General features: G+C 48.6%; 1 protein-coding gene across 5 annotated transcripts in view; it reads left to right on the top strand.

Annotated features, from left to right (window-relative positions):
- Positions 1–20,390, top strand: part of TEX2 (testis expressed 2) — a 120,278-nt gene that overhangs the window by 43,087 nt on the left and 56,801 nt on the right. For all 5 annotated transcript variants that reach the window (XM_084748505.1, XM_084748504.1, XM_084748501.1 and 2 more), the window contains exon 2: positions 7,499–9,152. In XM_084748505.1, the coding sequence (XP_084604631.1) occupies positions 7,524–9,152 (1,629 nt within the window). In that variant the 5' untranslated portion in view covers positions 7,499–7,523. The remainder of the gene's footprint in view (positions 1–7,498; positions 9,153–20,390) is intronic.

Here is a 20,390-nt window from a genome sequence, read left to right as displayed (position 1 = left end):
CTGACTGGCTGCTTTGTTTATTGTGGGTTCTGGAGATTGAATTTAGGTCCTCACATTTGTACAGCAGGCGCATGACTGAGCCATCCCTCAGCCCTGGGCTTGTCCCTACAAATCTCTACAGGTCTTGTGTGGCAGCACTGGAGCCAGGGCCTTCCTTTGAATGGATTGCTGTGAGTTGGGTTTGGTTTCATTGTCAGGAGAATGTCTGTGTAGTCATATAGGTGCTTTGAACACCCTTCCTCTGGGTCTTGCACTTTAGCCCCAGCAGTGGTGGGAGGCTGGGCCTGTGGGTTTACTCCTGGTGTAAGTGTGTGTGTGTGTGTGTGTGTGTGTGTGTGTGTGTGTGTGTGTGTGTGTCGCAGATGCAGGTGTAGGCTCCTGCTGGATTCCAGAAAGTGTTGGCTGTGAGCCTAGGAACCTGCTATGTCAGGGCAGATTCCTGGCTTCTAACAGTGTCTCGGAGGATTGCCAGCACACGGAGGCCAGCCTGGTCCTTTTGAAGTGGAGCTAAGGCTATGCTAATTCATTACCTACGTGTCAGTGGTGATTTTTGTTGGCAAGGTAGAACATTACTAAATCAGGGTGGCTGCTGCCAATTATCATCCGCTTTGCTGATACAAATGAATTTAGGGACGGCTGTTAAGATGGACTTGAGATTTTGAGGTTGTTTTAATTGAAAATCCCAGATCTTCTACTTTACCAATAAAGACCCAGGAGCCAGATGTTAAAAACCTGCTAGCTCAGCACTCAGGAGGCAGAGGCAGGCAGATCTTTGTGAGTTCAAAGTTCAAGGCCAGCCTGGTCTACAAAGCAAGTCCAGGACAGCCAAGGCTACACAGAGGAACCCTGTCTCGAAAAACAAAACAAAACAAACAAGACCCAGAAACAAACCTGCTAGTTCAGAGAGGCAGAGAAAGCACCCAGCTGAACTTCCTACTCAGCTCAAGTTCCATTGGAAAAGGCCCCAAAGACTCACTAGCTCAGCTGACAGCCCAGGAGGAAGGCAAAAAAAACCCCAAGGCCAAAAGCCCAAAAAGCCAAAGACAAGGAGCTGAAGAACTCAAGCTAAAACCCCAAGCCCAAAGAATTGCCAAAGACCCCTTCTCCACGCTGTCTTAGACACCCCTCAACTCAAGTCCCTCTCACCCTTTAATCCCCGTCAGCTGGTTTCTCGGTCCACCTCTTGACCTAGGGTTAACTTTATTAAATCCTGTGTATGGACAGCTCTTGGATTAAAGGTGTGGGCTAGGGATCAACCACACCAAACAAAAGACAGGTTTTTACAGTTCACAATCTCAGGGATCACATTGGGATCAGATATCCTGCAACAAATTGAGGCCTTTTTTTTTTTGTTTGTTTTTTGTTTTTTGTTTTTCGAGACAGGGTTTCTCTGTGTAGCTTTGACTGTCCTGGACTCACTCTGTAGACCAGGCTGGCCTCGAACTCACAGAGATCCACCTGCCTCTGTCTCCTGAGTACTGGGATTAAAGACATGCACTACCACCCCCTGGCCCTTTGCCCCGCCCCCCCCCCCTTTTACGAAAGCAACTCACATTTAAAGAATCGTGGGTAAAGTCTATGATGTCCTCTGCTAGGAGGACATAGTGACCCACACCTTTAATTCCAGCTTTGAGGCAGAGGGGAGGCAGAGGCGATGAGACCCTCTCTCAAAACAAAACAAAGCAAATATCCTGTACAATAGGAAACAGTTGCCCTTTTCCTCTACCAAAAGGCTTTGAATTAAATCTATTAACTGATAGAATCAAGCTCCCAGGTAGGGTGTGTGTAATTTAACAGTGACCTCCACAAATTGGGGTGACCTTTGAGAAAGGAGACTGTTCAAACCTGACTATGCCAATTCTCTGAGCCCAGAGGCCAATTCGCTCCCATACAGACCCCTCCCCATCCCCTCTTGTACCCTATCATCCAAGCAGAGGGAAGGATGCTCCTAATAGCCACACCACTGGCTGGCTGGCTGGCCATGCTAGCAAGAGAGGACCAAGCAGATGGTCTCAGCAAGGCAGTACCCAGAAGCACTGTGCTCTTTGTATGGCTTTGGTTGCTGGAAGCCAGGACTGATAAGAAATACAGCTGGAGGTAGGAAGGGCAGTTATTATCAGAATAGAAAACTGTAAAAACAAAAACCAATTTCAGAGAGGTCATTATCTGTTAATAAATGCCACACTGAGTCTTGAAATGGCTCTTCATTTCTCATTGTCCAGTCTGATTAGCCGTCAATTGGTTTTTCATAGCTTAATTAATGAGACTAGCCCTTTTGGGGTGTATAGAAACGACAAGTTTCATTGACGTTTGGTTATTCCCACTCTCAGTCCACGGAGCGGCCTGCGGAGCTTGTGATGGGGAAGGCAGCTGGCTTCTGTTGGGAGCCTTCGGTGATTGTCCTTCTAGTTCAGTGGAAGCCTTTGGCTTGTTTTCTGTTTGGTGGCATAATAAAGACCACTACACAAGTTCCAGAGCACAGCCCTTTATCAGAAGCTTTGGAGACAGGGTCTCTTTATGTAGCTCTGGCTGTCCTGGAACGTGCTATGTAGACCAGGCTGGCCTCGAAATCACAGAGATCTGGCTGCCTCTGCCTCCCGAGTGCTGGGGTTAAAAGAGTGCGCCACCACGTCCAGCTCAGCTTTCTTTGTCTTAATGAGAAAGGTGAACTTGATTTCAGGGACAGTGGCTCTAATGGAGAAGCACAGCCAGGACTTGGGGAAAGGCCATCAGCAGGGCAGGCTACACCCTCGTTCCAGGAACATGGCTGCCAGGCCAGTCTCACAGGGAGCATTGGCTGCAGCCAGCCTTTTATTTTCCCTTAAATGTTTGGGAGCATAAATTCGTCTGCATCCCTTATCTTAGAAGCCAGCCACACCAGAGTAGATGCTAAAGACCAAGTGAAGTGCTGTGTTTTTGGCTTGTTTGCTCGCTGAGTCTCCTCTGTCTCAGTCTTGTCTCACTAGGCTGCTGTGGCTGGCCTGGTGGCTGGCTCTTCCTGCCTCAGCCTCCACAGTGCTGGGGTCACTGGCTTTGTGAGGTTTCTCAACATGCATGTGATTGCACACATGTGGAGGCCAGAGGGCAACCTCTGGGGAGTGCTTCCCCCTTCCACGCTGAGGGCTCCCTGAGCTGTGTGCTTGCCCTTGAGAGGGAAAGTGACTGATGTGTTCCCTGCTTTTCTCTAGCTCCCCTGGACTTTCCCCTTTGACCTGTGCCTTCCCTTACTTCCTTTTCTTGAGTGGGTCTTGTAACGGCGCCAAAGGGAGTGCTAGAGCGCCTGAGTAATGGAGAAGGTGGACGCGATTGCAGACTCTCAGGGCAGACGCATTTAGACTCCGCCCCAGCACTGGATTCCCTCTTTAATAATGTAGTTTCACTTCCTGAGGAAGAGCAATGGACACATAACATGACAGCCATGCATGCCACCCTGCAACTGACTGTCGAGGCTCAAAGACTTCAAACACCACAGATCTTTACAACTGCTGAGCCTGACAGGTGACCCAAGTCCCTCCTCAGGACAACTGTGACAGAAGGAGAGAGGGCAGGTTGTCCTTGGACCTCCAGTGTGTACAGTGGCCCATGTGTGCCTTGGAGTCAAGGGGGCTTCTGGAGACTCGTTTCCAGGGTTTCCTTGCCTTAGTCTTCTCCCGCGTGTTCCTTGTAGCTGCAGAAGTGTTACACTGTCACTGTCAACAGCATGGTGGGCTTGAGAATGAGTGGGCTTCACAGACACCAGGCACGGCCCATCCCAGTCACTGTGGGGCTGGACACAGTCTGCAGCACACAGTGATCACATCAGACTTGCTTAGACAAGTCAGCACAGAATATTGTCCCCAAGGGACCCTCCTGTCAAGATTAGTTTTCAGATCTAAGGAGCCACCTCACACTAGATGCCGAGGTCAGTGCCGGTGGCTTCAGGGGAGATGAGCGGGGAAGGGCGTCTACACTGGCATTTCAGCTCCTGAGGCTGAAGGCTGTCTCTTTGTGAGCCTGGATGTAATGGAGCTTGAGCTGCAGAGGGCACGAGGCCTGGCATTTTTTATGGTGCTAGATTGTGGGATGGATAAGGAGGCCTTTCATTTCCCAGTGTAGCGGGTCACATGCTGCTGGTTCAGAACTGAGCTCGTGGCTCATGGGGAAACATCGTGACGGAGCACAGGGCAGCTACTGTGGCCAGAACAAAGCAAGACAAAGCTGTTGCTGCTGTGGGAAGGCCACATCTGACCAATTTTCTCATGGCTGATCAGTGCTGGGGCAGCCCACACCATGTTCCCAGGGCCAGTGAGGCGTGCTTTACTTTCCTGCTGTGCTGGCCTAGTGAAGGCAGCTCTGTTGGCCCTGGAACCACTTAAGGTGTACAAGAGGAGGTGGCTCAGTAACGCCCGATTAGCTGTCTGGAACCCAGACCATGGGCTGCTTCTAGCACACACAGTTTAACAATGATTTGGCTCCTAGAAGCAGCCGTGGCTTAACTGATCTCATAATGAGCCTAAGGAAACAGAACGCCTAGCCATGGGCTCTAGTGAGCATGGGCTGGTCCTGGCAAGCTGGCACTTTGGTCCTGCTAAACCCTGAGCACAAGTCCAGGTCCATCCCCTCAGAACAAACAGGCCAGGGCTGTCTTTGTGTTTGAAGAGTGGCAGTGGTGCCCCAGCCTCTGCTGGCTTGCTCTGTGAGACTAAGTCATGGAGCCAGGCTCAGTCAGTGTGGACACTGTTTACAATGGGCCAGACTGCCCATTCCATCTGGTGGCTGGGCACGCAGTTCTCTGTGGGGCCTACCTCAGGCCTTTTTCTTCTCCCACCTGCCCCGCTTCAGGCCTTCCTCACTGATAGGGACTTGGGGACAGATTGATCAGAGGTCATCAGAAATCCCTTTTAGATGGTAGGTCATGTGCCCTTAACTGTCTGGAAGTTGGCCCTGGTGGCCTCTGTACAAAACAGCAGTTTTCTGAGCAGGTGCCCACCCTGTCCCTATGTCTGGCCTGGTTGCTGAGACCATAGACACCACCTGTTTTACCCTCTGCCTTGAGCTTCCCCCAGCCTGGCCTTCTGCCTCGGCTAGGCCTCTTCACTTGTGTCCTGCTTCCTAGGAGACCAACTTACACTAGTCAGCCTCAAACTTGCGTGCTTTGTCCTCAACTTGTGCCCCGAGTCTCCTTCACTTGGCAGCCACTGTTCCCTGTGAAGCAACCTTAGAATGCCACAGCCTTGCTTCACCCTTGATGTTATCAAAGCAACTGATTTGAGCATTAGTCAGTCCTAAGCTTTCTTCTAAAATTACGCCTACAATTTTCCTGTGAAAGGGCAGCAAAGATGGCTCAGCTGTTAAGGGCACAGGCAGGGCCTAGGTTCAGTGCTCAGCATCCGGACCATCAGGTGGTCACCAATGCCGGTATCTCAGCTCCAGGATCCTCTTGGGCACCCACACAAACATACACACACCATGTGTGCACATAGCCATACACATACATGTAATTAAAAGAAAGCTAGAAAAAACTACTCATATAAAACTAAGTGGTGGCTGAACGGAAACTGAGCTGTTTCTCATTGCTTCAGTTGTTGCCTTGTCTTTTCTTTTTAACCTACAGACATGTTGGCATCAAGATAACAGGGAAGAGCTGGGCCTTTATTCCCAGTGCTCAGGAGGCAGATGCAGGCTTATCTCTGAGCTCAAGGTTGGTGTGGTCTACATTATGAGTTCCTGGCTTGCCAGGGCTACAAGAGTGACACCCTGTCCATAAACAAACAAAAGAAACCAGGGAAGAACTGTCCACAGTGTCCTGTACTGGAGGCTGAGTTATCAGCTGTTGTCCGTCGCTGGATGTAGATTGCTTTGTGTGGTTGACGGAACACATTTTCTCTTCCTGTATTCTATCCCGATAGGAGAGCTTGCAGGGCATGGAAGAACAGGAGCAAAACTCTGTGGCAAAGTCTTTATGGAACTAATTTCTCTCAGGGATTTGATGGTGAAAATGTTGTGTTCATGTGGTGTCTCGGCCCTGGCTCTGGTGCTCTTGCCATCGCTGGCAAATTCTCTGGTGATGTAGGAGTACGGCTTCCCACTCCTGCCACTGCGGGTCCCGTCTGTTCTCTTGTTGGTAGTATCAGTTGCTGGCACATTGAACAGCAGTGTTTGACAGAGGACCTATGCAGGATTGATGATCTGTGGGGCTGGGTTGTATGCAGTCACCTGTGAGCATGAACAAGTAGGATTCTACATCTTGAAAACCCCCTAAATATCCCCCGTTTTGCAGAAGATACTGAGACCGGGAGGCTGTAGCTTGTTTGAGTTGTAGCTCTTTCGAACTCCAAAGTGTCACCTGAGGAAGAGTGAGTCCCAGAACCATGTCCACGTTGGTCTTCATGCCCTGATCTCTCTCTTCCCCCGCCACAACCACCCAACAGCTCAGAGGCCAGAGCAGCTGTCCCATGTCTCACCCTGCAAGTTAGCTGTAATTAGCCAGGTGTTGGGGCTCACCGCTGTCTCCAGCAGGAGGATCATGTGCATGAGCTGTCCCTTGAAAGTATCGTGATGTGGGCTGGAGAGATGGCTCAGCGGTTAAGAGCACTGCCTGCTCTTCCAAAGGTCCTGAGTTCAATTCCCAGCAACCCCATGGTGCCCACAACCATCTACAATGAGATCTGGTGCCCTCTTTTGGTGTGCAGGCAAAATACTGTATAATTAATAAATAAATAATAATTAAAAAAGTACCATGATATATGGTGTCACAGATGTACTTGGCATTATCTGTTTTGCTGGGCAGCTTTCCAGGTGTCTGCCTTCCTTCCACTTAGCTGTTAAGCTCTAGAAGGGCAGACAGCCTCTCCCATAGTGTCTTGCCATAGTACTCAGTGACATTCGCGCTCGCTGGTGGCCTTTCTTACACGTGAGCCGTTGCTTGTTTTACGTGAGGCCTCTCAGTGCCCTGGCGGGCTGGCACATGCCATGTAAGAACAGTGATAGGTCGGCAGTTAGAGCCTGTATTTTCCCCTTGCGTGCTTTGCTACTTACTGCACTGGCAAGACAGTACAGGAGCTGTGGGAAACTTGAGGCACATTGTTAGGGCCGCTGTGAAACCGCAGTGGAAGCAGTAACCCTCCTTGGTTAGCGTTCCACAGCTGGGACACCACTGGTGACATTTTCCTCCACACTCACCAGGATGCTTCGTTTTAGCTCGGATGCAGAGAGTTGCTAATAGGAATGAGCTGGTTAGAAGGGAAGGCGTGGCTATTCAGCAGTTGTGAGCGAGACAGATTGTTTGGCATTTACAACGCTGGTGTGTGGTTTGCTCATAAAAGAGAATGCCTAGCTGGGATTCATCTAGGGCAAATTAAACCATTAAACCTTCTAAAGCGAGAAGCCATGGCCATCTGCCATGTAAAAGCGTAATCACCCTCTAAGTGGAGCTTCATCTGGGTTGGAGCTGCACGTGTCCCTGTCACCCCTGGAGAAGCCACTCTCTGACTTCTGCTTGTCTTGCTATTTTTCACAGAGCCTGAGCCCTTGTGAAGCCGGCAATGACAAGTCTGAATGGTCGCCATGCCGAGAAAACCATTGACATGCCAAAACCATCAGCCCCCAAGGTGCACGTGCAGAGGTCCCTGTCCCGAGACACCATCGCCATTCACTTCTCGGCATCCGGGGAGGAGGAGGAGGAAGAGGAGGAGGAGTTCAGGGGGTACCTGGAGGAGGGGCTAGATGACCAAAGCATCGTAACAGGGCTTGAAGCCAAGGAGGACCTGTATCTTGAACCCCAGGGTGGCCATGACTCTGCAGGCCCTGCTGCCGAGACTCTCCCGGCAGATGGACTGTCTGTGTCTGCGACCCCTGCCATTTTGCCTGTGTCTGAGAACGCTGTAAAGCTGCTAGAGTCCCCTGCCCCAGCAGTGCAAGTATTAAGTACAGTGCCACTGGCTTTGTCCCCAGCGTCGTCTTCATCTGGGCCTTTAGCTAGTTCTCCCAGTGTGTCATCCCTTTCTGAGCAGAAAACCAGTTCTTCGTCCCCGTTGTCTTCTCCTTCCAAGTCTCCCGTCCTTTCATCCAGTGCCTCGTCCTCTGCCCTGTCCAGTGCAAAGCCCTTCATGAGCCTGGTGAAGTCCTTGTCAACTGAGGTGGAGCCAAAAGAATCCCCCCACCCCCCACGGCACAGGCACTTGATGAAGACTCTGGTTAAGTCTCTGTCCACAGACACTTCCCGGCAGGAGTCGGATACCGTGTCCTATAAGCCCCCTGACTCCAAACTCAACCTGCACCTGTTCAAACAGTTCACACAGCCACGGAACACGGGCGGAGACTCCAAGACTGCGCCTTCATCCCCACTGACTTCTCCCTCTGACACTCGCTCCTTTTTTAAAGTGCCCGAAATGGAGGCGAAAATCGAAGACACTAAACGACGCCTCTCTGAAGTCATCTACGAGCCCTTCCAGCTCCTCAGCAAGATCATGGGGGAGGAAAGCAGCAGCCACAGGCCCAAAGCCTTGTCTTCAAGTGCTTCAGAACTCTCCAACCTGTCCAGCTTGAATGGGCACCTGGAAAGCAATAACAACTACAGCATCAAGGAGGAGGAGTGTGACTCCGAGGGGGACGGCGATGGCAGTGACTCCAACGCCCCCAGGAGCGACCCCCCGAAGCCCACCGAGGACGCTGCGAAGGAAGCGGAGCCCAAGGGTCCCCAGGCAAGCAGCCTGAAGACCAGTTCTCTGGTTCTGGAGAAATGTTCTCTGTCTGCTTTGGCGAGTAAAGAGGACGAGGAGTTCTGTGAACTGTACGCTGAGGACTTTGAGCTGGAGACTGAGGGCGAGGGGAGACTTGATAAGACCCTTGACATCCCCCTCAAGCCGGAGGTGCTTGCCAACGACGGCATGGCCCTGGACAGCGACGACGAAGTGGACTCGGCCACCCTGCACCAGGAGCTACCTGTGAAGACGCTGGCCTTCTTTGTACTGTGTGTCTATGCGTACCTCATCCTCCCCTTCCCCTCCTACGTGAGCGGGCTCTTCCTGGGCGTCGGCCTTGGCTTCATGACTGCGGTTTGCGTGATTTGGTTCTTTACACCACCAAGTGCTCATAGATACCACACGTCACATAAGACTCTGCGGCACGGGAACACAAGATCCCTGGACATCAAAGAGCCTGAAATACTGAAGGTAAGCGCCCCTCCCACTGGCAAGAGCAGCTGCCATCGGTGACTTACATCTTGAGTTACGCCTAATGGTGTTTGCATTAGGGGTGTCTTTAAGACTTCGGAGTCTCTGTTCTCCAGGAAACCAAACAGCTCATCTGGAAGCCTATGTGTAGATGATGTTTACCTATTTACCAGGTGGGTTTGAAGTTCTCCGTGGCCCCAGAAAGCAACACTTCTTTCTAGTTCCTCCTAGCACGGTCCTTCAGTTTGCCAGGTATTTGCTACATTTTGAGGTTCTTAATGGCTGAAAGTTAGGGTTCTGTATTCTTACTTTTCAGACAGTCTCACTATGTAGCCCTGGATATCCTGGAGTTTACTGTGTAGATCAGGCTAGCCTTGCACTCATAGAGATCCACCTGCCTCTGCCTCCCAGAAACCGTGGGAGTTAAAGGCATGTTCCACCATGCCTGGCAGGGTTATAAATTTCTTGAGACCCTGGAATCAGGTTCCATGCTTGTATAATTGCAGGAAAGGGCCAGGAGGAAAGAGACCAATTAATGTCACTTGGTGGCACTTGCTGCTAGCTTGTCTCTATGTACAGTGAGACATGAGCCAAGAAAAAAATGTCATCCTCTGCGCATGCTGTGTGTCAGGCTTTGGGCCTCCTGCAGTGATCTTTTAGGACAAGTGCTTTAGAAATACTATTTATTTGTCTATATTTATACTTTCTGGGTATTGTGTATACTTCATAAAATTTTTAGTGTAAAGCTATGGCTGTCACCTGGCCTGCTGGTGGCACATACCTATATGTCAGCCTTTGGAAGGCGGAGGCAGGAGGATCTCTGTAAGCTTGAGGCCAGCCTGGTTTAGACAGTGAGTTGCAGGCCATAGCTATATAGTGAGACCATCTCAAAGCAAAACAACAACAAACAGGTGAGAACAGGTGCTGCCCCAGCAGGGTACTTGAGGTTTATGTCCCAGCACCCAGGTCAGGCCAGCTCACCGCTGCCTTTAACTTCAGCTCTAGGGGATCCAAGGTGATGGCCTTGGAAGACACCTGCACACACATGTGTGTGCACATACCCATCCACATGCATACACAATTTTTAAAAATTTAAAATCTAAAACAAAGTATACTTGTCATTTAATAGTTTCTAAGTCATCTGTACACATACTTATATAGAGTGTAAAATCAGGAGTGTTCAAAGGTCACTGCCATATGAAAGTTGTCATTAACCATAGGCACGGTGGCGCACACCTGCACTCCCAACACTCGGGAGTCAGAGGCAGGCGGATCTCTGTGAGTTCAAGACTAGCCTGGTCTATAAAGTGAGTCCAGGATAGCCAAACAAACAAAGTTTTGTCATGGTCAACCACAGGGTCCCCTGTTGGCATTAGATGCGTAACAGTTTTACACACGAGGGGGCAGGGACTCTATTTGCCTCAAGATCTTGAGTCCAGTGTGACCCCTGCTCTTGCCGTGGCACGTCTCTGCAGAAAGTCCACTCCCAGGCTTGGCATGAGAGTCCTTTGCTGTCCTTATGGGGCTCAAGCGAATTCTTTTTCTTGGAGCAGTTTTGGACCTTATTGATCATAATCTTTAGCTCTTCAAGTTACAAACTTGTTTGGTCTCTGTTAAATTTCTATATTTTCCCTCCCTTCTATCTAAATAACACTCTAAAAATGGCAACATGATCTCTCCCTTTATTGAAAAAGAAAAAAACAAAACCAAATAAACAGCAACAGCAGCAGCAACAAAACTCAAACCCCCACCTGGGTGGGATGGAGGACATGCTTCCAAGACGCTAATGTTTTCTGCCTTCTTTACCTTGCTTCCTTATCCAAAAGAAAGACACGGGAAGCTCTATCAGCCCCATGCTGGATATGTTATACTGGCTCTTCTGAAGGTGTGAAGTGTGTGCCTGTGTCACACATGCACAGACTCACCCACTCTTCATTGATCTAATGCAGTCATATATCTTGCAGCCTGACCTCTTCTCTTTCTTCCCCTCACAGTTTATTACGAAACTGTTTCTTTTTTAAGGCCTGCTGGCGTTGGCTCTTGAGGATGTGACACCTTTATCTTAGCAGAGCAAAAATGACTCATGGAATGTGGCTCCACTCTTCTGAAAGGGTGATGCTGTGACCACCTGATTTACACACTCGAAGTGGCTTAGTGCTAACTTGAGCGGGGTGGGAGGGTTGGGAGGCGGTGTGCTTCTGTCAGTCCCCGGTCTACTCCGTCGTACTGACTAGCGGAGGCGTTTGGTTTCTACTGTTTGCGCCTTCATTTGTCCTGGGAAGGGTTTTTGTTTGTTTGTTTTGTTTTCTGTTTTTTTGTTTTTTGAGATAGGGTTTCTCTGTGTGTATCTCTGGCTGTCCTGTCCTGGACTCACTTTGTAGACCAGGCTGGCCTCCAGCTCACAGGGATCCACCTGCCTCTGCCTCCCTCCCGAGTGCTGGGATTAAAGGTGTGCGCCACCACGCCTTTAGTTTTAACACAGTCAACCTCTAGAGTTGATCTGGCTGCTGCTGAGGGTTTACCAACCACCCAGAGGGTGACGTTGCAGAGGATTTAAACCTTACTGCAGTTGGCTTGCTCTAATCCCGTGAGTGAAACAGTAGAGACAGGGCGCCTGGTGTGGCTGTACGTCTCACTGCAGCTGTATCACAGCCCTCTTCAGTTCAGGCTGCGCTCATGATGGAAGAGAGGCCCAGAGAGGCTGTTACTTGTCTGCAGCCGCACGGTCTAGTTGTGTGTTTCAGTCTGTTCTGTTGCTGATTACGTAATACCTCAGGCTAGGTAAGTTAGAAGAGGGCGCCAGATTTGGTGGTACCCAATTGTAGTGGGAGCATTTGGGAGACAGAGGCAGGATGCTTGGAAATTTGAGGACAGCCTGGCCTGCATTCTGAGACCCTGTCTCAAAAGGCAAAGGTGCTATTTTGGCTCTTGGTTCTAGCCCAAAGTTGAGAGGCTTATCTGGCCGTCTGTCTTCCTGGCAGAATGCTGAGGCACATGGGGCATCACTGTTGGTGACAGGGAAGCTGTAAGCATGTGTTCTCTGCCTTCCCTGTCTACTTTTGGAGCCATCCAATTTCAATCCTGGCCTTCCAGCCTGATGGCTTTATCTAATCTAGAACCTTCCAAGGGCCCTACCTCCCAAACTCACAGTGGCTTAAGTTGAAACAATCTGGATAGTTCTTTTTCTCTTTGGCCCATAGCTTGCTTGGGATGACTTCATTACTAATAAGTATAAATATATTTTAGTCTGAACTCTTGCTTGATGTGCATGGTTGCTTTTAGAGACTAGATAAATATATGATATTTGGAAAATGGGACACTGAGAGCTGGAGAGACAGCTCAGTACAGGGTGCTCTTACAGAGGACCCAGGTTCTGTTCCCAGCACTTACATGGCAATTCCCGGCCATCCCTAATTCCAGTCCCAGTCCCAAGGGATCTAGTGCTCTCTCCTGTCCTGAGTGTACTAGGTATGCATGTGGTGCACAGATAGGCATGGTGGCAGAACACCCACACAGATAATAAATACAATAATAAGTGTAGAGAAGGAACACTGCTATAGATCAGAAGAGTTTGATGTTTATTGCAAACTATGGATTTCAAATGCAAATGATTCAGGGACTTGTTTTTGTTTTTTAGTGAGATCGTTTTTTTTTTCCCTTAGGGACCTTTTTTTTGCCCCCTGAGACAGGGTTTCTCTGTGTAGCCTTGGCTGTCCTGGACTCGCTTTCTAGACCAGGCTGGCCTGGAATTCACAGCAATCCACCTGTCTCTGCTTCCCGAGTGCTGGGATTAAAGGCATGCACCACTACCATCTGGCTGCTTGGAGATCATTTTTAATGGCATTCGAAGACACTTGCCAGCAGCGACAAAATTTTGGACCCAAATGTGATAAGAAAAGGGAAGCGGCCTGAGTCCAGCCTTGGCCCTCCATCTTGTGTGCTCATTGCACTCTGTGTTTTACTCGCAGATGAGTTAGGCTAATGCCAGCTCTGGTAAAACATTGGGAGTTTGTCTCCTGAGCTCCTGACAGCTGAATAAGCGTGTTGTAGGCAGATGGGTAGCCCCCTATACTTGTCCTTTCAGGGGCCCTGAGCTTTTGCTGTCCTCCTCTTCCATATAGGGCTCTTAAAGGTTCTTAAAGGGACAGTAAGTATCTTAGGCTCGTGGGCGGTGCAGCCTCACCTCAGCAGAGAAGCAGCCATAGACAGCAGAGCAATAGGTACACCTGTTCCCAGTCTGCCAGGCCCTGTCGAAGGTCTTAAGAGTTCTTTCCTTCGGCAGAAAAGCACTTAGATGCCCAGACCCAGAAGCGCTGCCTCTCATCCATTCATACTCCATTGGCCTCTAAAATGGCCTTATTTACGCAGGGCTCTAAAATGAAAAGGGCCTTGGCGTAGGACTTCCTAGCTGGAGGCACCTGCTTCCTCTCTGGCTCCTCCCGTGCTGTGTGCTTCATGAAGGCATAGTTGTGTTCGTCAGCTCATCGTTGTGTCCTCAGCGCCCACTCGCTGTGTCATAGGCATGTGATAAATAATTGCTGGGTGAATGCTTGGGCCCATGAATGAGTAAGAGTTTAGCCAGTGGCTTGTTGGTACTCATTATTTTTCCTGTCGCTGAGAATGACTATACCATAGGAGCAACCTAAGGATTTATGTGGGCCCACAGTTGTGGGGTGCTGTCCATCATGGAGAGGAAGTGACTGGTTTGCTTTGGTCCGTGGTGGTGGGGGTGTGAGGCAGCTGATCACAGCAGCACACAGGAAACAGCACTTGTGCTACAAGTGGGTGGGGCCAGGCTGTAACTGTCCCGCTGACCCCAAGGGCCTCCGTCAGCCAGCTAAGCCCAACTCCTCTTCTGCTTCCAGCTCTCTGCCTGGGATGTCATCAGGAGCCATGCACGGTTTCTTTATAAAACAGGTCTGTTGTCATGGTTTGGTTGTGGTTTGCTCCCACTGAAATGCAGACTGAAAATTAATTTTCAGTGTAATTGTGTTAAGAGACAATTAGAAGTTGGGCATGATGACACGTGCCTGCGACCCCAGCACTTGAGACACTAGAAGTGTAGGCAGGAGGCCTGAAAGTTCAAGGTTGCAGGGCAGTGGTGGTGCACACCTTTAATTCCAGCACTCTGGAGGCAGATGCAGGCAGATCTCTGAGTTTCAGGCCAGCCAAAGCTAAAGGTCATCCTAGATACATAAAATTTGAGGCCAGTTTTCGAATACTGGAGATCCTGTGGTTTATGCTATAACTCCATCACTTGAGGGGCAGAGAGGTAGGACCATCACAAGTTCAAGACCAACCTGAGCTACATAGAGAGTGCTAGGCCAGCCCAGGCAAATAGCAGGGCCTTGTCTCAAAACGGGGAAAAGGTGGTTGGGACAGGAGAGCTCCATCCTCTGGGTGGCTATAGCTTCTGTGAGAGTGGCTTCGTTATCAAGAGCAGGTTGCTCCAGAGCCAGCCAGGTGCTGCCCTTCTCCTGAGCAGGTGTCTGTCCCCTTCATGAGCCTGTCCTTCCCCCCTTCCTCCCTTACACCTGGGTGGAGCAGCACCCCCTTCCCAACCCTGAAGAGACGCAGCACCATCTTGGACTTTACCTCTGCAGCTAAATAAATGCTCTTCTTTAAAAGGTGCCCCAACGTTACCATGCCCTGTGGCACAGCCCTGGGATCCCAGCTACTTAGGAGGCTATGGTTTAAGGATCCAAGTTCAAGACCTACTTGGGCTACAAAGTGAATCTCATGTCAACCTTGATAACTTAGTGAGAAAAAGACCTGTATGCCTGAGGGCCCCAGGTTCAATCCCCAGTACCACCAAAGGAAGTCAAACAATTGGACAACTAAATAAATCACACATGTTTTGTTAATAGCAGCAGTGTCTGGTGAGTAGAAATATCTACTTTTTGAACAGTTTGATTTGAGCCATTAATTAGCTGGTTTCCCATATATCTGATACTGTTAGTTTTTGTAGAGAATAGAATGCTGCAAATCTTGGGCAAGTATGGAAATTTTTAAAACTCCCAAAACTTCACAACAGTAGGCCATCGACCTGCCGTTAAGCTCTCTAACATGGATGCCAGTCTCTTGACAGTGATCCTGCATCCTCCATGCCCTAAGGTTCCGGGATTAGCCAACCTCTTGACATTGCAAACTGACTTTATCATCTACAAATGTGTTGAGCCACACTCATAGCCATCCTGGGGTGCAGTGGCCCCAGGCTATAGGTTGTACACACCCATAAGCTACCTCCGCCTGTGAACCATGAATCAGTTGAACTGCAGCTGGGTTGCTTGAGATCTGTCTTAGCACTTAAGAGCCTGAGGCATGAGGATTACAAGTTCAAGGCCAGCTTGGGATACCTAGGGAAACCGGCTCAACAAAAACCAGGCAGACTGTTGTAGTAGAGCGCATGTCCAAGCTCTTCACTGACAGCAGGAAGTGAGTTAGGATGCACTTGACAGCCTTCCTAGGCCAGAGTCTGGCGGCACTATTGGCCATAACACATCCCTTCTCTGCGATCTCCCTTTATGAGAAGGGGGAGGAAAGGGAAGGTGTTCTGTGCTTTCTCTGGGTAGATTTTGAATCCCATCTACACTGCTGACATTTGGATTGAAGCAAGGCGCTGAAGGGCCAGTGAGCTGGGTTAGCAGCTAAGAGCTCGGGCTGCCGAGCCTGCAACCTGCAACCCACATGGTAGAGGGGAGAACCAGCTCCTGCAAGCTGTCTTATGACTTCCATGTGTGCACCTGGCTCTCCACATACATGTATACACATGCACACAATAAAAAATTAAATAAATAAACATTTAAACACACATGGTGCTGTAATAGTGGTAAGTGTGGAGTCGCTAATCCAAAAGGCCAGTCTGCAGCTAAGTAGCAGCTATGTTCAGACTGCAGGGTCCAGTGGCGCCGAAGCAGAAGGCAGGAGCAGTTACCAGACATGGAGCCTGGCGGGCTGGGTAAGGGAGCTCCAGGCAGCCTCCCCTGTGCCTCAGGCCCGAGGCTGTGCACAGCTCCTCTTCACATAGACTTCTGGAGTGGTCAGCTGGATGTCCTGGCCTGGAAGCCCTAGAGACGAGGGTGCCAGGGCCGGGGAAGCTGGGGCGTTTCAGTTAGCTGTTGCCCCTAGGATGGCTACTGAGTAGGCCTCACCAAATTGGATGGCCTCCTTCTCTGAGCATGTGCTGTCATCTGGCCAGGAGTGTATTTCACTCAGTGCCACTCTTGCGTGCCAACTTTCCAACTTGCTTATAATGAAAAACTTCCCCGAGATCCCGTAAAGTTCTTGGATTTGTGTTCGAGTGTGACTCAGATACAAGTCTGAATTATATTTATGAGCAAGTTCTCATCTGACATATACATTAGCAATAGTAGGATGTTAGTTTCCGGGTTGAAAATCTGCCTAGAAGGTTAGCTAAAATTAAGTTCATGCTTTTGCAGAGCCTAGTAAAGATGAGTTTTGAAAAGCCTTACTTTGCCAGAGTTAAATATATAAAAGGGACAGGTTGTTTTAATAATTAGGTTTCCTAAAATATAGGCTTGGGATTTGACATAGAGAAAAGTAATTTTGAGCCATGCCCAATGTCTCATGCCTGTAATCCCAACATTCCAGAGGCAGGAAAATCAGGAGTTCGGGGCCGGTTTTAGCTATATTGCAGGTTTAAAGTCAGCCTGGGCTACATTATTAGACCGTCCTAAAAAAATAAAAATAAAAATAAAATCACAGCAACAAACACCAAGAGTAATCTGGAGCCAGACATGATGAGCCGGCACATGGGAGACTGAGGGAAGAAGATCTTGAGCTGGAAGCCAAAATGGTCTCAAAAACCCGGAGGCTGAGACTAGGGAGGTGGCTCAGTGGGTAAGAGCTCTTACTTCTCTTCCAGAGGACCTGAGTTCAGTTCTCAGCACCCACATCGTGCATCCCGCAATCACCTGTAACCCCAAGGCCAAGAGATCAGACACCCTTTTCTGGCCTCTGTGGGTACCTGCACACACACAGCACACTCATGTAGCATGCACACATGTACACACACGCACGAACGCACATCCCAGTTGAAAAGAATTCAGGTGAAGCGCTTCAGTGCAGGGGCCTCACATAGAGCAGGCCCCTTGTGTTTAAGTTGGCTAAAGGGAACTCTGTAGAGTGTTGATCCTGAATTCCACAGGAACTACATGGCTAACGATTGACGGGTGATCCCAGAATTTGATTTTTGGGTTTTTTTACTCTTTAACCTTTTTTTTTTTTTTTTTTTTGCTTTTTGAGACACAGTTTCACTGTGTAGCCTTGGCTGTCTTAGACTCTGCTTTGTAGACCAGGCTGGCCTCAAACTCACAGCAATCCTCCTGCCTCTGCCTTCCAAGTGCTGGGATTAAAGACATGTGCCACTGTGCCCAGCTACTTTTTTACTTTAATTATTAAAAAAAGAAAAATCAAACTTGCGCCAGGCGTGGTGGCGCACACCTTTAATTCCAGCAGAGGCAGGCGGATCTATATGAGTTCGAGGCCAGCCTGGTCTACAGAGAGAATTCCACGGCAGGTACGGCTACACAGAGAACCCCTGTCTTAAAAAACAAAACAAAACGACAAATTCAAGCAGATACAGAAGTAAGGAGACTTTAGTGTAATAATTCCTTCCCACATACCCAGTACCTACTTATGATAGCATTTGCTACGTTTCCTCCTTCCTTCCTTCCTTCCTTCCTTCCTTCCTTCCTTCCTTCCTTCTTCCCTCCCTCCCTCCCTCCCTCCCTCCCTCCTTCCTTCCTCCCTCCCTCCCTCCCTCCCTTCCTTCCTTCCTTCCTTCCTTCCTTCCTTCCTTCCCGCCTTCCCTCCCTTTCTCTGTGCCTTCCTTTCTAACAGAGTGCATCTTGGTTGGCCTTGAACTCACTATGTAGACCAAGCTGGCCTGACCTCAGATCCACCCAGACCTGCCTGCTTCTGCCTCCAGAGTGCTGGTACCACACCCAGGCTTTTGCCAAATTTCAGCTCATTAACTTACCTTGTGCCTGCCTGTTCTTCTGCTTCAACACTTAGTATCCTAAAGTTTCTTGAGTTCTGGATGGTTATCCTAGGAGCATCCTCTTTGCTTTTGTTTTTGGTATCATCTATGGCATAAAGAAAGAGACTGTGGGCATTATTGGCCAAAGACGTCTCAAATTGTGTTTTTAGAATAGTAAGGTATTAACTATGAAAAAAATACCACTTATGTTTTTACCTCTGAGTTTATATTTAACATATAAGAAATAGCTGAACTTTCAGCATGTGGGAAGCTGAAACAGAGACATCACAAGTTCAAGCCAAGAACACACAGTTGCAGCCAGCCTGGGCTAAGAGGGAGACCCTGTCTAAAATGAACCTTGTCCTCTTCCCTTCTGAAGGAAAGTGCAAAATCCTCTGAAGACTGTCTTACTGTTCAGTCACTAGCCTTTCAGGACAAGCTTGCCATAGCCCAAAATGGGTCCAGGGCAAGTGCCCTGGATGTAGATGTGTTTTGTGTGTGTGTGTTGTGTGTTTAGTGTGTGAGTGTTGTATGTATGTGTTGTAATGTGTGTTACGTGTGTGTGAGTATTGTATATGTGTTCAGTGTGTGTGTTGAATATGTGTATGTTGAACATGGGTATGTATTAAGTGATGTATGTCTGCATGTATACATGCAGTGTGTGGTGTTGGAGGCCAGGTCACTATTTTTATTTATTTTTGTTTTTTGAGACAGTGTTTCTCTTATAGCCCTGGCTGTGCTGGAACTCACTCTGTAGACCAGGCTGGCCTTGAACTCAGAAATCTGCTTTTTTCTGACTCCTGGTGGGTGCTGGGATTAAAGGCATATGCCACCACAGCCTGGCTCACTGATATATTTTGCACCTTTTCTCAGTGTTGTCCAATAGGTTGCTGATGATACCATCAAAAAGAAAATATTAGTTTTTATCTATATTTTTGCTCTTCTTTCAAGGTAAACATGTGACTAAGCTTTGTGATAGTTGACATACAGACGATCATATATTGACCTTTGGCCATGAACATCAGACATGATCCACTTAGTCTTGAAATGCAGATTTATGTCCATTATTACTACTAACGATGAGCCTTACTCTGAGAGCATGTATGGTGACTTGGGTTGTCACTAAAGACAGGATGAGGAAGGGCTGGGCACAGCTCAGGCTATAAAGCACTTACACAGAAGCCTGATGACCTCAGATCTGCAGAGCCCAAGTACAGGTGCAAGGAGAGAACCGACTATAGAGTGGTCCTCTGAACTGTGTGTGTGTGTGTGTGCGCGCGCGCACACACACACACACACACACGCACACACACACGCACACACTGAAATGGTCTGAGCTGATGTTTATTATGTCTGAACATAATAAAAACAAAATAAAAAAGCTTAAAAAGATAGCGTGACAAGAAGAGAAAATAAAAAGATAGCGAGACAATATAGTAAATAGTAAAAATTGGCAAAAAGGCTAATTTTGTCTTCTCTTGCTCTGCTTCTCTTGTTTATTGTGTGCCTTATAAGTGAAGGTAAATATTGCTGGTATGTATTCAGAAACTGCGTGACTGATAGGGCAGGCAATCTGGAAAGCTGGAGGCTACTATCTTACTTGTTTGCTGATCTATTATTAGCAAGCCAGTGTTGAAATTACATGATCTGATGTTTATCATGTATGAGCATAAATAGAACCTTGGTTATCTCGGTGGCTCCTCTGAGATCATTTAATTTGTCCGCCTAATTTGAGTGTTTCTTATCTCCTACTCTGTTACATTCAGCCAGTGCACCATAATTTAAAATGCATTACAAATTACAATTAAAACCCCACCTGAGCCGGGAGCTGTTCCTGTGAAGGATAGAAAGGCCCTGATGAAGGCCATGTCCCAGCTTGGCTTAGCAGTGATTCCAGCGGTTCCAGTGGTGGGCAGTGAAGGTGACCTTGAAGCAGTCAGTTGGCGGATGTGGACAGTATTGATGCTGTGTTTCCCTCCACTAGTGGGCCCCCTCCTCTCTCTCTATAGTGACTCTGAGTAGCATGTATTTTAAATATTGGCTGTCTACTTGGGGCTATCATTTATAGTATGAATTTTCTATGTCTGCAGATTTGCTTTGTCTTTCTTAGGTAAAATTAAATTTGTACCAAAGTTCTTCCCTTTTCTCCAATCCTTGGATCTTTGATGCTGCTCTGTTTCCCAAGCATCAATGTATCGAAAGGGGACTAAACTCAATAAATACAAATTCCTGCGCGT

The sequence above is a fragment of the Acomys minous genome (assembly GCF_964271855.1).
Source record: "Acomys minous genome assembly, chromosome: 12".
NCBI lineage: Eukaryota > Metazoa > Chordata > Mammalia > Rodentia > Muridae > Acomys > Acomys minous.
Note: the sequence above shows the minus strand (reverse complement) of the source record. Positions and strands in the feature narration are given on the sequence as shown.